Source organism: Miniopterus schreibersii (genome assembly GCF_964146895.1).
Source record: "Miniopterus schreibersii genome assembly, chromosome: 17".
NCBI classification, from domain to species: domain Eukaryota; kingdom Metazoa; phylum Chordata; class Mammalia; order Chiroptera; family Miniopteridae; genus Miniopterus; species Miniopterus schreibersii.
The window spans coordinates 32,285,696-32,300,909 of record NC_138117.1 but is presented as its reverse complement, the minus strand read 5'-3'; the positions used below and the strand labels follow the sequence as shown (position 1 = coordinate 32,300,909).

General features: G+C 47.9%; 1 protein-coding gene across 2 annotated transcripts in view; it reads left to right on the top strand.

Annotated features, from left to right (window-relative positions):
* Positions 1-14,156, top strand: part of ZNF704 (zinc finger protein 704) — a gene marked incomplete at its 5' end in the record, with an annotated part of 117,040 nt that extends 102,884 nt beyond the window's left edge. For both annotated transcript variants that reach the window (XM_081117113.1, XM_081117114.1), the window contains 5 exons: positions 1,458-1,558; positions 4,945-5,212; positions 6,834-6,938; positions 13,118-13,215; positions 13,898-14,156. In XM_081117113.1, coding sequence (XP_080973239.1) covers positions 1,458-1,558; positions 4,945-5,212; positions 6,834-6,938; positions 13,118-13,215; positions 13,898-14,009 — 684 coding nt within the window. In that variant the 3' untranslated portion in view covers positions 14,010-14,156. The remainder of the gene's footprint in view (positions 1-1,457; positions 1,559-4,944; positions 5,213-6,833; positions 6,939-13,117; positions 13,216-13,897) is intronic.
* Positions 14,157-15,214: the final 1,058 nt, after the last annotated feature.

Genomic DNA, 15,214 nt, shown 5'->3' with positions numbered 1-15,214 from the left:
CACAGGGCTGTCCCAGCCCACGGTGGCCTCCCTCCCTAGGACCTTCAGCCTCGTGAACTTCGGTCGAGCTGCCAGAAGGAGCCAGGGTTCAATCAGATGGTCGCAGTCAGACTTGGCGCTGTAACTCTGCTTCCTGGGCCGAGCTTGGGCCCCTTGGCGAGCTGGGCGGTGTTTATTTAGCTGTTTTCTCCTGTCTCCTGCTCCCAGGCTCACTTTCCTGCAGTGTAAGAGCGAGTCTGTCTGTACACGAGGACTTATTTCCGTTGGATGTAGTTAGGAGACTTACAAGCACTCCACCGCCATGGAAGGGGCCTCCTGGTTTGAGAGCGTCTCCACCTATGTACCGAGAAGACCCTTGATTTCATTAGAGTTGAGCTCATCCCACTAATGTGCTTTTCACTCTCCAAAATTAGTCATGCATGTATCATAGGGTGACCTCCATTTTTAAAGAAATACCTTTTTAAAATTAAAAATAGGCTAATTTTTACATTTGGAAACTAATTTCAAAATAAGCTACCCCTCCCCAATGTTTTTGTTGTGAAAGAATGCATGTTTATTTGCATTACATACCACCCCCCAAAAAGAGATCATGTTGTTCAAGTTATTTTATAACCTACTTTCCCCTGTATCCATCAGGTCCTTTGAGGAAGCAGATGATGTACTCAGTGGAGTAATTAAAAAGAGTTTGATGGCCCTGGCTGGGTAGCTCACTTGCTTAGAGCATTGTCCCGATACACCAAGGTTTTGGATTCGATCCCTGATCTGGGGCACATACAAAAATCAACCAGTGGATGGATGGATGGATGGATGGATGGATGGATGGATGGATGGATGGATGGGTGGGTGGGTGGGTGGGACAGGAAATCGATCCATTTTTTTTCTCTCTCTCCTGTCCTCTCTCTCTCAAATCAATAAGTTTGTGGGGTTTTTTTAATTTTAAGTATTTGATGAAGAGGCTACAAAGGTGCAGACAGTGTTGGGGGAAACCCAAAGGGGCTAACTGCAGGGCAAGGCCATTACCACCCCTAAGCCTGAAGAGACAAGCAAAGGGAGGGGTTTCCAGAACCCAGAAAGTTACCAAAACTCTGGAAATACCAACAGAAGTTGTAGTTTTCGGAGGAGAAATGTAGCCACGCCCACCTGTGGCCGGGCAGAAAGGAAGCTGGGGAGCCCATAGCCTCCTGTATCCCAGTGCCAACCCTAACCTGAGACCCATGGGCAGAGGCCACTGGTACAAGTCAGCCTCCAGGCGCGGAGCAGGTAGAGATAGTTTTGAATAGTACAGCTTCATCGTTCGAAAAATGGGCAGAAAACACTCCTAGTGTGAGGATCTGTCCATTATTGTTGTGAAGTCGTGATGTGCTTTGAATAAAAGTAAGGAAAAATGTCGGGGTGGCCCTAAGACAACATTGATAGGTTCGTCTTCATTTTAATGTAATGTCTCCTCCCCTTTCTAGAACTCCATGAAGGTGATGTTTAAATGCCTCTGGAAGAACTGTGGGAAGGTGCTGAGTACCGCGGCAGGGATCCAGAAACACATCCGGAACATCCACCTCGGGTGAGGCCACCCTGCCTTTGGAGCTGGGTGCAGGGTGCTCAGTGCCCACTAGGGCCACCGCTCAGGCAGGACCCAGCGTGCCGAGCCCTAGAAGCTCTGAGCACAGGAAGGGCCTGGGCTTGTGGGGGCTCCCAAATCACCATGGAGATGGCCACTGCAGATAACAGAGGCCCGCACCGCACAGTGGGAAGATCGTGGGTGCCAGGTTGTACTGTCCTGAGTGATGTTAGTCACTGCTCTGAGCGCCTGTTCCCTCTGAAGGTGAGGTTAATAATACGATCAACCCTGCAGGGGCTTCACGTGTGAAGGTCAAAAATAAAATGCGGTGAGAGCGATTTGTAAAAAATACAACACTAGGATAGGGTAGGACTCCCCTGAAATGTGCATCCCCCCCTCTGCCCCGCAATGGAGAATATTTTTGACTTTGAGCCTCAAAGGCACATAGAGCCTAAAAAGGGTTTAAGCACGACTGTGTCCATCAAAGCTGCTTTTGCTATGGTCAGGATGCCTGGTGACCTGGTTCTGTCATTTTCTACACTTTGCCTTCTGTCTTATTAAAACCTTTCTAAGGAAAGACAAACAGAGGCTTTGGGACCCGCAGTGCTGAGGAGCCATCCCTGGGGCAGCGGTGGTTCATCAGTCTTGTCCTTTAGGCTCCGGGATCCTCTTGTCCAGGTATCTGGGACTGAAAAGGGACCTTGAGAAGCTGTAAGTCATGACCGGTGTGCAGACAGCAAACCCAGATGCATGCCCGAGCCCCTAGATGCTTGGACACAGAGGAGTCCTTTCAACAAGATGACAAATAGACATAACAGTCACTTTGCCCAGCAAGGAATAAATGTAGGAAATGCATCATCCATAAAAGTGGTATAAAAAGAAAATAACTGGGTTGCTGACGTGTGGGTGGGTCTTTCCATGACTAGAGAAAAACAGAGACCTCTTCCCCAATCAGGGGCTGATGTCTGGGAACACAGTCCCTTGGAGGCAGCATGCAGCTCACCCAGGGGGTGTGGCCCAGAGGGTCCCCCTGAAGCACTGTGGGCAGATGCCCCAGTCCTGTTCCTGAAGATTCCAGGAGGAAACCTGGCAGTGCTCCCCTCTGAGGTGTCTTCAAGTCCATCTGCCCAGAAAACGGAACCCTGTTCAGCGCTGCGCAGAAGCCGGTGCCATATTTGAGTCTGCAGACCAAGTAGCACCTGTGGTTTCCTTTGAGCTCCTGGTGCTCTCCCGGTGGGCGAGGTTCACAGTGCAGTTGCTATATTTGCTTCCCTGGGGCTCCCTTTTCACTCTGTGCTCTAAAACAGCCTTGGGGACTCAGATTCACAGCCTGCCAGCACTCCCAGGACTGGCCTGGGCTCTCAGGAGATCCCTAGGACCGGAGAGAGGAATCGCCTTTGCCTTAGCCCATGAGCTCAATTTCGTGACTACAGGATGATGGGACATTTTTAGTCCGTGTTGCTTGTGGACACCAAAGCCCAAAGAAACTGCCTCTTCGTCTGAGGTCATGCAGTGCACACCTGCCAGTGTGGAAGGTACCGTTGTTCTCCGACTGTCGCTCGGTTCTCGTGCTCCGGGCTGATCCTGACTCATCCCCGGGTGGGACGCACCATCTCCCCCGCCTGTGTGTGGGACTCTGCAGCCAGCAGCAACTCGGCCTGCCCTTGACTGGAAAGGAAGCGGGGACAGGAATAGAACAGCAGACGCACATTCTTTGTCCCACTCTCCTGAGCCTTCCATGGAATGCTGTCGGAAAGCCAAGGCCTCCCAGACGCTCTGCCTGAGTACTCGGGGCACGTGGAATGGGGGTGGGAGAAGCCACAGATTTGGCCAAACAGAAAGATCGAGAAAAGGAGGGTTTTATTTTAGGTTCTCTGTAGGTAGCGGAAGTGGAAACAGTTTTCTGCGAGTCAGTGATCCGTCCATGAAATGCGGGAGACCCCAGGGGAGGGAGACGCCCAGAGCGCTGCTAAGCCACCCGTAGGGCCAGGTCACTAGATATGCGCCGCTTCTTTTGAAAATGGCCCGTGGAATAAACGTGTCCTAAGGTTTGGACAGTTATTCTGATTTACTCAAAATGCTGTGACAAACTTCTACGACTCAGGACACTCTCTGCCTTCCAACATGGACCTCGTTCTGATTTTGTGAGCACTGCGTGCTCCTCGGGAGTCAGGAACGCCGCTCAGCGCCGCAGGTGCTCACCGAGCCCTCCCCCGGGCAGCACTGCGCTGCCCTGTTGCCTCAGTGAGGGGCTGGGCTCCGGGGCCGGCCGGCCGCCAGAACCTCGCACACAGCTCCACGGCAGGTGCAGGATTCGAACCCAGGACCACGACTCTGAATTCATGCTCGTCATCATCGCGCCTCAGCAGCATGGGCCCGGTTCACTCATTCAACACTGAATAGGCACCTGCTGTGTGCAGATAGGCTGACCCGTGCGGAGCCTCAGCAAGATGAGCGACACTGGCCCTGGAGACTGTCGGAAGGAGGCGACAGAGGCTAAAAACTGACAGAAACGTGAAGTAATTTAATAAAGTGAACTAAATAAAATGAACATCCTTGCGAGGGAGCACAGGGGACTAACATTTAGGAATGAAGTCCTAATCCTAGTCTTCAACGCATATCCCGAACCCCCTCCCAGCCACTGTCCCGCCCTCATCTGGGTCATTCATGTAAGAAGGTGCTGAGATTCCTCAAAGCCCAGTGGCTTCCGTGACATTCAGAGGACAACACAGAGCCCTTCCCATGGGCTGCAGAACCCTCAGACCTCGCCTCTGCCGCTTCTCCTCCCCCAGCTCCCTGCTGCCCCAGCCGCTGGCCTCTGCCCTTCTTAGACACCAAGCCACCCCCACCCCAGGCCCCCCTGCTCCTCACTGTGTATCCCTGCGGTCTGGCGCGGGCTCACCTCACCCAGCTCTCTGCTCAGATCACCTCAGCCAGGCTCCTCTGAGCTTGGTTTAAAAGACACTCTCCATCACTTACCCTGCTTAAGGACACTCTTATGCCGCTTAATTTTTCCTTCTGGGATTTATTACTACCCAATGCATTAAATACCTATTTATTTGTGGGTTCCTTGTCTGCATCTCCCACCAGATGTAACTTCCATCAAGGCGGAGTCCATCTAAGATTTGGTCACCCTGATATCAGGAGACTAGAAAAGTGTCTGCACATAGTTGATTCTCAATAAATTGGTGAATAAGCAATTGATTGGTTGACTGATTGAATAAATTGCTCCAAGAGGTCAAGGAAATCTTCCGTGGAGGTGGATAGTTGAGTGTTGCAGGATGAGTAAGAGTTTGCCAGGCAGATAAGAGAAAGGAAGAACATTCCAGCAGAGGGAACAGCGCGTGCGAGATGGTTTAGTCTGACTGTTTTGCTGTCCTTTGCGTTAGGCGTGTTGGGGACTCCGATTACAGCGATGGCGAAGAGGACTTCTACTACACGGAGATCAAGCTCAACACAGACTCCGTGGCGGACGGACTGAGCAGCCTCGCCCCAGCTTCGCCCTCCCAGTCCCTCGCTTCACCTCCCACCTTCCCCATCCCGGATTCAAGCCGAACAGAAACCCCTTGTGCCAAAACCGAGACTAAACTGATGACACCCTTGAGCCGCTCGGCCCCCACCACCCTCTACCTCGTGCACACTGACCACGCTTACCAGGTGACGTGCCAGGGACTCTGAGCGACACTTTGCCCCTGACCAAAAGCAGTCGAGTTCTGACCTAGGAATAGAAAAACATCATCACACACTGTATGTAGCCCAGAAGCTGAGTTCATTTTCATCAAATTTTTTCCATCATTCTCTTATTGTTAGGTGTCTACTTTCTAGTCTATCCAGTTTTTCACTGGCATTAATAACTTTACTGTGACCATCTCTGTGCCTGTAGCTTTTTTTTTTTCTTTGAATTCACAGAAGAGTCATTACTCAGAGGCTGCAGCCTGAACAGTTACGGCTGCTGCTAAGTATTGCCAAAACATTTTCCAGTGGTGCCAGAGACAAAACCACTGTCATCAGCAACTGTATTTATCATTCAAAAAAACCAAATCTGTAGAAGAAGAATCTGGCCATTTATTTAGCAGACTTAAACTCAAGAACAGTGGAATAAAGTGGATTATTAGATTGGATAGTGCAATAAATTTTATTCCTGGCTCTTGTGATGTTGGTCAAAGAGAATAATTCATTCCTTTGTTTGTGTTTATCAGCGTTGAATTTAGGTCCAAAATCAGGAGCTTGAACCAACTTAATGAAATTATTTTGTTCATCTATAAAATGAATTGGAACACACACTTGGTGACCTAGAAGGTCCTTCCTGAACCCTATATTCGTAATATCGGTATTTCTCTGCTTATAGATATTATAAATGTTCTGCATAGAAAATACTAAGTACAGAAGCAGAGAAAGAAAATGTATTCCTAATCCCAATGACAAGAAAGCCCCTTGGTTAGTAATTTTTGTATGTTCTTTCAAGACTTTCTTCTATGTGTATGTGTAGAAAAAAATTAAGGAATCTATTGTAGCACTGTTTTTACTGTGCTTTGCTTTTCCACTGAATGTATCATGAAGGTTTTTTCATGCCAAGGAGCATTCTTCAGCAACATCATGTGTAATGGCCCTGTGGGTATATCATGATTTATTTACCTATTTTCCTATTACTGGACATTTGTGCTTCTTGTTTTTTATATATGTAGTACATAGTTCTGCAATGAACATCCTTGTATCTATTTCCTTAGAATGAATTCTATAAGTGGAACAGCTAATATACAGAATACTAGGAATTTTTATATATATTACCAAACCACCTTCCCAAATGTCATACCAATTTACACACCCACCATCACTAAATAAAAGTGTTTATTTATTTCCAAATTTGATAATGAGGAATTATATCTCACAGGTGTCCTAAAATACAGAAATCAATAGTCAAAAAACATCTCTTTTTATACCTTAGATAGATTGCTTAGATATATAAAAAGTTTCTAGCTACTCTCTTTGACCATGGTTCATGTATTACTATTAGATAATTAGTGTGTTATTAATACAGCTGAGATCATTTCTGAAGCCCTACCTTGGTAATGACAGCTAAGGATCTGAGGAAAAATGTTCTTTCTTAAGAGTTTTCCCTGTTTTCTATGTAATGGGGCCCCAAGACATTTCTATTTTCTATGAAAAAGGCCACCCCCTGTGACTTTTTCTGTGCAACGGGCCATGCCCCCTGTGACCACTTCTCTGTTTTCTGTGTAACAGGCCACGCCCCCATGACCATTTCTGTTTTGTGTAACAGGCCACGCCCCCTGTGACCATTCCAGGATCGGCCAAGTTCACCCCCAATGGCAGCAGCTTCAGCATTTCCTGGCAATCTCCTCCAGTTACCTTCACAGGCATTCCAGTAAGTAGAAATACAAAAAACCAAACGTAAAGTTAGAGAACAAATTGTAGACACATGCAAGAAAAAGACAAAAACCAGAACCCTGGAAGTGCCATTTCCTACATGGTATTTGTAAACTCTGCAGCAAGGAGTGGTTCAGACCTGCTGGAGCTATTCTGTAAAATATAAGAGCGTTTCAACTGTTGATAAACAACTAGTTAGAAATAGATAGAGATTTTTTTTGTTGGTGGTATATTTGTATGTTTCCAAAAGTCTTTATAAAATTAATCTCAGAGTTCAGATCCTGAACATAAAAGAAAAAGACCTTGTACATAAATGGCATTTATCCTTATGCGTAACTTCCTAATATTTATGACCTTGGAATTATCATTTGTGGGTATATCATCTTGAAGTTTTAAAAAAAAAATTGAAATCACTTCTTTTCCCCAAAGCCCAAATAATCCATCCACAGGGATGGGTACTTTGAAAATAAATGAGTGCTAAAATATGCCACCAGGTTTAAGTAGTCTATAAGAATTGATTTGACATATTAAGTGATTACTGTGTGATAAATTGCCATGAATTAACCTGATTCCTAAGCATTCATTTAAAAATATATTGCATCTTTTATAGCTTATCACAGAACATCCATAGACCCCACACTATTGATGCTCACAGCGGTTTCTAACTCCTGATAAGATCCAGAAAGTGGCTTATGATAATGAATATTCGAGCTATTTTCTCCTTCCCACCTCTCTCCCTAAGGACCAGACAAAAGCTTCTTATTATCAACCCCTGGCAACTCCCAGAGGTTTCCAGCAAATACTAAGACCTCCTGCAGAGCACATAATAATGAAAGTGGTTCAATCAGTTCTGCTGCTCTCTACCAATGAATATTTATTAACTCCCTAGAGGACTAGCCAACAATAAAAAGCATCCTGCTGCCAGCAGTTTGGGAATTTGTGGCTTCCAGAAAATGCTCCTGGAATTCGAAGTTTAAACAATATTGTGCATCTGGAGTAATCATGAAGGTTGCCTGCTTCATGAAATAGTGATCACTGCTGGTCGCCCTGAAAGACCGAGACCGCAGCCAGGGATGAGTGGGTGGACGGGAAGAGAAGGCTCGGACCTCAGGGATTAGTGTCATTTTTGGCAAGAACAGGGATCTGCTGAAGTGGGTGTCAGAGGGTAGCAATCAGTCCTTTTGGTGACTTCTGTTTTGTTAGACATAAAAGGACGAAGAGTGGTTCTCAATGTCACATTCAAGACAACCCTTCTAACCTAGAAAGGCAGCTACAATCACAGAATTACGGAGACCTGCTATTCTGAATTCTGTTTATTCTTGTCTTTGATTTGAGAAGAATTTTCAAGAGCGTGTACCCTGTTGCTCACCTTGTGTAAAAACACGCATAGCATGTAAATGGAACAGCCCAGCTCAGATTTCTGTTTTTATTATTAAAATTTTTTAAATATATCTTTATTGATTTCAGAGAGAGGAAGAGAGAGGGAGAGAGAGAGAAATATCAATGATGAGAGTCATTGATCAGCTGCCTCCTGCACGCCCCTTATAAGGTATTGAACCCGCAACCTGGGCATGTGCCCTGACCAGGAACTAAACTGTGATCGCCTGGATCCTAGGTCGATGCTCAACTGCTGAGCCACACCAGCCAGGCCAGACTTCTTTTCAAATGGACTTCCCCCCCCTAAGTTTTACTAATTAAACCATTCCCTTCTGAAGTATAGAGAGATGGCTCCGAGAGTTACGTTCTCCAAAGTTCCTCAACATCTTACACAGTAGGACGCCAGCCAGGTACCTTCTAGTGTGTTTTCCGACAGTGAAATTTTAAACCTCTGCTGTGGGCACTGCGTATCTGTCCCCATCTCAGTGCCCCAGGTTTGTCAGAGTGTCCTTAATTTCATTGTCTACTGGTTCGGGGACACTCTAGACTAGAGGTTTGACAGACAGTATACAGAGTGGCTGGGTTAACTGGGTCTCCCACTAAAACCCTATGGGAGCTTCCAGTTTAGCCTTTCACCAGCCAGTTCCCAACCTGCCTGGTTGTGTGGTCTGGTTCAGCCAACGCCAGACTGTGAGCAGTCGAGCTCGCCATTCCTGTTCGAAAATAAAGATGAGGGCGGGGGGCGACGCTGTTTTCCAAGGCTTTGTTTTAGTCTAGAAAGAAAACAAGAAGGCTTAGCACTAAAAATGTTCTTTATTTGCTATTCTATCAATGCTTAATGAAAAATGGTGGCTGTTTGCTGTCCGCCTCCTTCTAGGGGGCTGGGTCTCACGGGTGCACAGCACACAGGCACAGGGGACTCTCCCAAGCCCTCAGAGGGCACCAGTGACTGTCCTGTTTCTGCAGGGGTGCTATCCCACCCCTGGAAGACCAGAAGCCAGTTGAATGTCAGAACATGTGAATTCCTACCTTCTGTGTGAGTGTAACAGGGTTTTCAGACAGAGGCTCTTAGTATTTTCAATTAGTGTTCATGAGGGCCTCACGTGTGTTCATGCAGAAGCATAGAGCTGGTGATGCTTTGTGACATGCCCTTTAAGAACACATGTTTGTTTGAACTCCAAAACAAACACCCTGAGGTTGTGGGTCCTCTTTGAGGTTTGCTTCCCTTTTTGAGACCTGGCTTAAGAGAGGGACTGCTTTTGTGCACCTCCTGGACAGTGCAGAGAGCCTCCCTCTGAGAAACCCGAGGTCTGCGGGATTGTACTGATTCATTCACTGTTGCTGGACTTCCTGGACGTGGGGCTTTAATGAGTTCCCTGGGTAAGGCCTCTTCCCGGACCTGTGGAGCAGGAAGGCCAATCTGCATATTTACAGATGTCCCTGGGACTTCTGTCTTTTCTAGCCCAAGGCTGTGGACACAGGGGTAGGGAGTGGACCTTCATTAATTACAGCTCTTGGACCTGATTTTCCCAAATGATCCATCTTTTCTTCTTAATTATCTCCATTCCTTTCTGTCTTTTCGTGACACATTAGTCTGCTCAGACTTCATTAGCAGAACACCATAGACTGGGGGCTTTTACCTCACTGAAATTTCTGTTCTCACGGTTCTGGAAGCTGGAAGTCCCAGATCAAGGTGCTAGCCGATTCATTCCTGGTGAGGGCCAATTCCTGGCTTGCAGAGGGCACCTTCTCACTGTGTCCTCACATGGGCTTTTCTCTTGAAGGGTTTGGGAGGAAATGGAGAGAGAGCCCTTTGGTGTCTCTTCTTAAAAGGACTCTAATTTACCTGGTGGATCGGGGCCCCACCCTTTGGCCCTCATTCGTCCTAATTTCTTCCTTAAAGGCCCCATCTCCAAGTACAGCCCCACTGGGAATTTGGGCTTTAACACATGGATTTAGGGAAACCCAAGCATTCAGTCCATAAAAGGCCCCATAAGGGCAAATGGGAACGAACAAGCCTGCTGTCCCAGGGCCGGTCCAGGAGGCTTCAGGCCCAGAGGGTTTCCCAACCTGAAACTGTAGTACTTGCTTGTTAATGGTTTAGCTGGTTCTGTTTTTTTAACACCTAGAGAAAGAAAAGAAATTTCTCCAACTTATTTACAGGAGGACATGGGTCCAGCCCCTTCTCACCACCACATCCACACCCTTGTCTAAAAGGCCAGTATATTCCCCCACCCTCACCCCCCCCAAAAAAACATTGCAAAAGCTCTGAACCAGTCCTCAGGCTCCTCTCCAGCTGTCTCTAAGCCATTCTCCAAGGAGCCAACCAAAAGCAATCTTTTCAAAGCATTAATCAGAAGTCTCACTTTCTTAAAACTCTCATGGCTTCCCTTCTTGCCTTTAAAATAACATTCAAATTTCTTATCACACGACAGGATCTGACACGGCCTGTCCTCCCTCCCTTCACCCTTTGCAGTCCCCACAGCCCCCTTGGGCACTCTGCACCCACAGGCTTTGGTCACGGCTCTCCTTTCTCTGGGGTGCCCTGGAGATAAGAGGTAGCCTCCTCGAGAGGCCTTCTCTCACCACCCTGAATAAATAAATGTTCTGCCCTTCTTCTATCATGCTGCGCATTGCCCTGTTTTATTATGTTGGTGTTCATTGACTCTCTCCCCACTTACAGTGTATGCTCCATGAGAACAGAGACTTTGTTTTGCTCTGGGCTTTATCCCCACAACCTAGAACATGCCTGGTGCATAGTCAGTGCTTAACAAATATCTGTTGAATGAAGAGCATCCTGGAATCTCATCTTACTTCATACGAAAGGGGGCAGCAATTTTATAAAATTTAGAACCTTCCACAGTATCCCAGGCTGATGGAAATAGTGGCATGTCACCTAAACCTTTTCAATTCTCTGACTAAATAGGGAAATGTGCTTGGGATTCTACAAGTTCTATAGTAATTTTAAATTTTTTCTATTGTCTTAATCACTGAAAACAAGTCAGATATATTCTGGATATTCAAGTCAGAGTATATTCTAGATCATTCTAGATTATTCTAGACCACAGCCATGCGCAGCTAGAGCAGTCACTCCCCCTGGTTTGCTGCTATGTATCCTGGTCGGGGATGGGCAGTCGGGGGGATTTTGCTCCTGGAAGAACCTACATATCTACCCAAATGAAATGCATCTACTCCATTCAAGTCTTTTAGAAATAAAGACCAATGGTACAGAATAATTCAGAGCCATAGCAGCCGTGGTTTAAAATGTTAAGGTTTTTTGTTACTTGTCTAATCTTTTTAAAATTAATGTCTGGAGAAATAACATGGATGTGCATACACTCCTTTACACGGAAAGAAAATAGAATGTACTAGTCCCTGAACTAGAGAAAGTCAGTTCTGTAAGCTTGCCTTAAGAATGTCCCCTTGACTGTTAACAGGTAATGGTATTTCTATGGCCATGTTGGCTTCTAGATTATTACATTTGTAAATGTATTAAATGTCTGCTCTTTTGTAACAAAAAGATTATATATTTACTTGAAACATTTATCTTTTGTTATGAAAATTAGTTTGGGGCAGCTTTTGAGAATCCTAGGAGTTGGGAAGATATTTAGTGCTATGAGAGCAGGTGATGCGAAGAGACTAAGTGAGACTCCCAAGGGGAATGGAGAACAGAGGGGACCCTGTTATTGTTACAACTGGAGGTGGAGTCATAAGGGAGTAGAGCTCAGGACAGCCCCTCCTGCCATTTCAGTGCCCATGACTTTGGACAAGTTATTTAACTTCCTTGTGCCTCCTATAAAATGGGAACGGTAGTCGTTCTTATTACATAGGGTAGTTGTGAAACTTAAAGCTGTTTGCAAACCTGGCACACAGTGCTGCCCAGTAAGTATTACATGGGTGAATTCGTTCTTGATTGCTCAGGCTTTGGGCTTCTTCCCCTTGTTCCTTTTGGACCCCAGAATGGGTTTGTTGCTGTGTGGGTGTCTTGTGCAAGAATGGAGGTTACAGAGGGCCAAGGGCCACGTGGTGTTGTGGCCACTGACTAGCTGCATAATTTCAGATAAACTCTCTTAACCTCTCTAGATTTTTTCTTTTTTCTTTTTTGTATCCTCACCCTAAGACATGCTGAGAGAGAGGAAGGAAGAGAGAGGGAGAGAGAAACATCGATCGGTTGCTTTCTGCACGCTCCCTGACTGGGAATCAAACCCGCAACCTTTCAGTGCACAGGAGGGCATTCAGCGACTGAACCCACTCTGGCCGGGCGATGTTTTTTCTTCTTTAGAAGGGAATCCATGAAGCTTGAAATAGGAATATCCTCTAAGGTTTAAAATATTGCTCAAGCCCTGGCCAGCATGGCCCAGTTGGTTGGAGCGTCGCCCCATACACCAAAAGGTGGTGGGTTCGATTCCCCGTCAGAACACATACCCAGCTTACAGTGCAATCCCCAGGCGGGGTGTGTGCGGGAGGCAGCTGATCAGAACATCAATGTTTCTCTCTCTCTCTCCAAAATCAATTTTAAAAATATTATTCCAATGAAAATGTGACTGTGGGCAAGTTGGATGCATAGATGTGAAGTCCTGAGGGTTTTTAAGGTATTCATTGTTGCTGGGTCTTTTCTGCCGGAGGTGCATTTGAATTCTGCCGTGAGCACCACCCCATCCATTTTAACACGTGGTCTCTGTGAAGGAGGTGCTTCACCTCCGTGTCTAACGGCCGGTCAGGGACCGCTGCCCACGTCGGAAAGGCGAAACATGGTGCAGAGAACCTGCCCGTCAACTCTGTTCTCCCTGTCCTCACCAGGTGTCGCCGACACATCACCATCCCGTGGGCACCGGGGAGCAGAGGCAGCACGGTCACACGGTCTTGTCCTCGCCGCCCAGAGGGCCGGTCAGCCTAAGGTAGGACTACTCAGAACTCCTCGCCTCAAGGGAAGTAACTGGAAGGTAGAGGAAATTCGAGAAACAGAGAAACCAGGGATACGATCTTCCATAAAACTTCCCCGTAAGGCATGAGACACCCTTTCTTTGGGTCCCATGGTTTCCCCATCCTTTATCCATGAGTGAAAATTTGTCGCTTTGCTGTAACAGTTCGAGGTAAGTTCTACAGAATAGGCCGTGGTGACGACTGGGTCCACCTCAAGCCCTGTTGCCTTGGCCCCTGCGTTAAATGAACTGCAAGGGAGAGTTTCCAGCCCAGAGCAAGGGGCCCCTCCCAGGTCCCCCCGACCGGGGTGCCAGACATTTGAGGATCGAGAGAGCACTTGAAAGGACATCTTTGAAAGCTTGAGAGAGCAGTGCTCTCTGCTGGTATTTCCCGTGTGTACGTGTCTAACTCCCTGCTATGCAGACGGCCAACGTCATGTCCGCAGGTGGACAGGTAGAACCGTAAGAGTTAGAGGAGCCAGTGGAACGGCCCAGGGCGGTGGCCGAGAAGCCACCCGGCACGTGTGAGAGCCTGACCTGGGGAGAACCCTGCTGTGTTTCGTAACCTCTGTCCTCCGTCTTTTGAGGGATGTTGAGCCCCCCGCGAAATGCCCACTGAGTCCCCCCCACTGACCACGCTGTCCTCGCCTGTCCGCAGGAAGCCTCGGGGAGAGGGCAAGAAGTGCCGGAAGGTGTACGGCATGGAGAACCGAGACCTGTGGTGCACGGCCTGCCGCTGGAAGAAGGCCTGCCAGCGCTTCCTGGACTGAGGGCCGCCCCAGTCACGGCCACCGGCCCCGGCCCCGGTCACCCCGCCCCGCCGCCCGCCGCAGCCTTCAGAAAGCGCGCGTCCTTCCGAACAAAACACACCTGGAGCCCAGGAAAAGCACCTCCAGGAACGTTGGTGGAATTACAGCAGAAAAGAAAACAAAGGTCACGCGGTCACTGGTGCGCCCAGAGTCCCGCCTGGAGCAGCAGCAGCGCATTTTCCGGGCCTGCGAAAAGGGAAGCCGCCTTTCTTCGCTGTGTGTCTGGGTCTGAAAACTGCACATCCGCAGCAGTGGAACCAACGAAGCCCGTTTTACCTAGAAAGGAGGCATATTTTGATAAGCTTTCTGAAAAATGCCATTTCTGGGGATTTTTTTTTTTTTGACACAAAAAAAGCTACAGGTGATTCCGTAGCATTTGTACAAAGAACAGTTCCCGCTTTCATGTGAATAGTCTTTTCCCGGTTCCGTTGGGCTTCTTGGGGCAGCTCTGGGTGTCTTTTCCGTGTCTTTCTGGTTTGTTTTGTTTTGTTTTGTTTTGTTTTGTTTTGTTTTGGAGAATGGCCCCCAAACGGTACAGCTATGGGCCTGCGGGGCCCCGGATGGCGGAACCTCGACAAGAGGTTGGCGATGGAATCCCCAGCAGACCAGCTCCGAGCTGAGCTCGGGACATGCAGCTGTCACCACGGAAACACCTTGACGTCCTCCGGGGTCTGCAGAAGCCCTTCCCGGAGAAGCTCCTTCTCTACCTGCTCAACTCAGCCCAGAGCTGGCGCAAGGAGCCCTCCGGGTAAGCCTGGCGCCCCTTTCAGGGACATGCTGCCAACGGCAGCTGGGGTCTGCGTGTCGCCGCTTGTCTGACAAAGTCATTGCCAGGTGTCTGGGTCGTCGGGCTTTCCCTCAAAACTCCACACTGTCTGGTCTGAGAAAAGGTCAGGAACTCAAACTGTCCCCGTGGGTTTGCTTTAGCCGGCAGAGCGCAGCCTCCGCGCCCCCGTCTGTTCAGAAGGCCCCGTGAGGGCCACACACCGGCCTCCGGTCTCAGTGCCCTTTGGTAGGCTTGAGGCTTTAGCGTGTCTGGGAGATGGGGCTCCTGAACAGTCTAAATGTTTTATGGGGTAAAAGGGAAGATCCAAACCTTATTTCTTTTGTAAAACTAGTGGAGCTGCTCGTTAAAGATGGGCTTAGGAGGGAACGTGGAGAACACC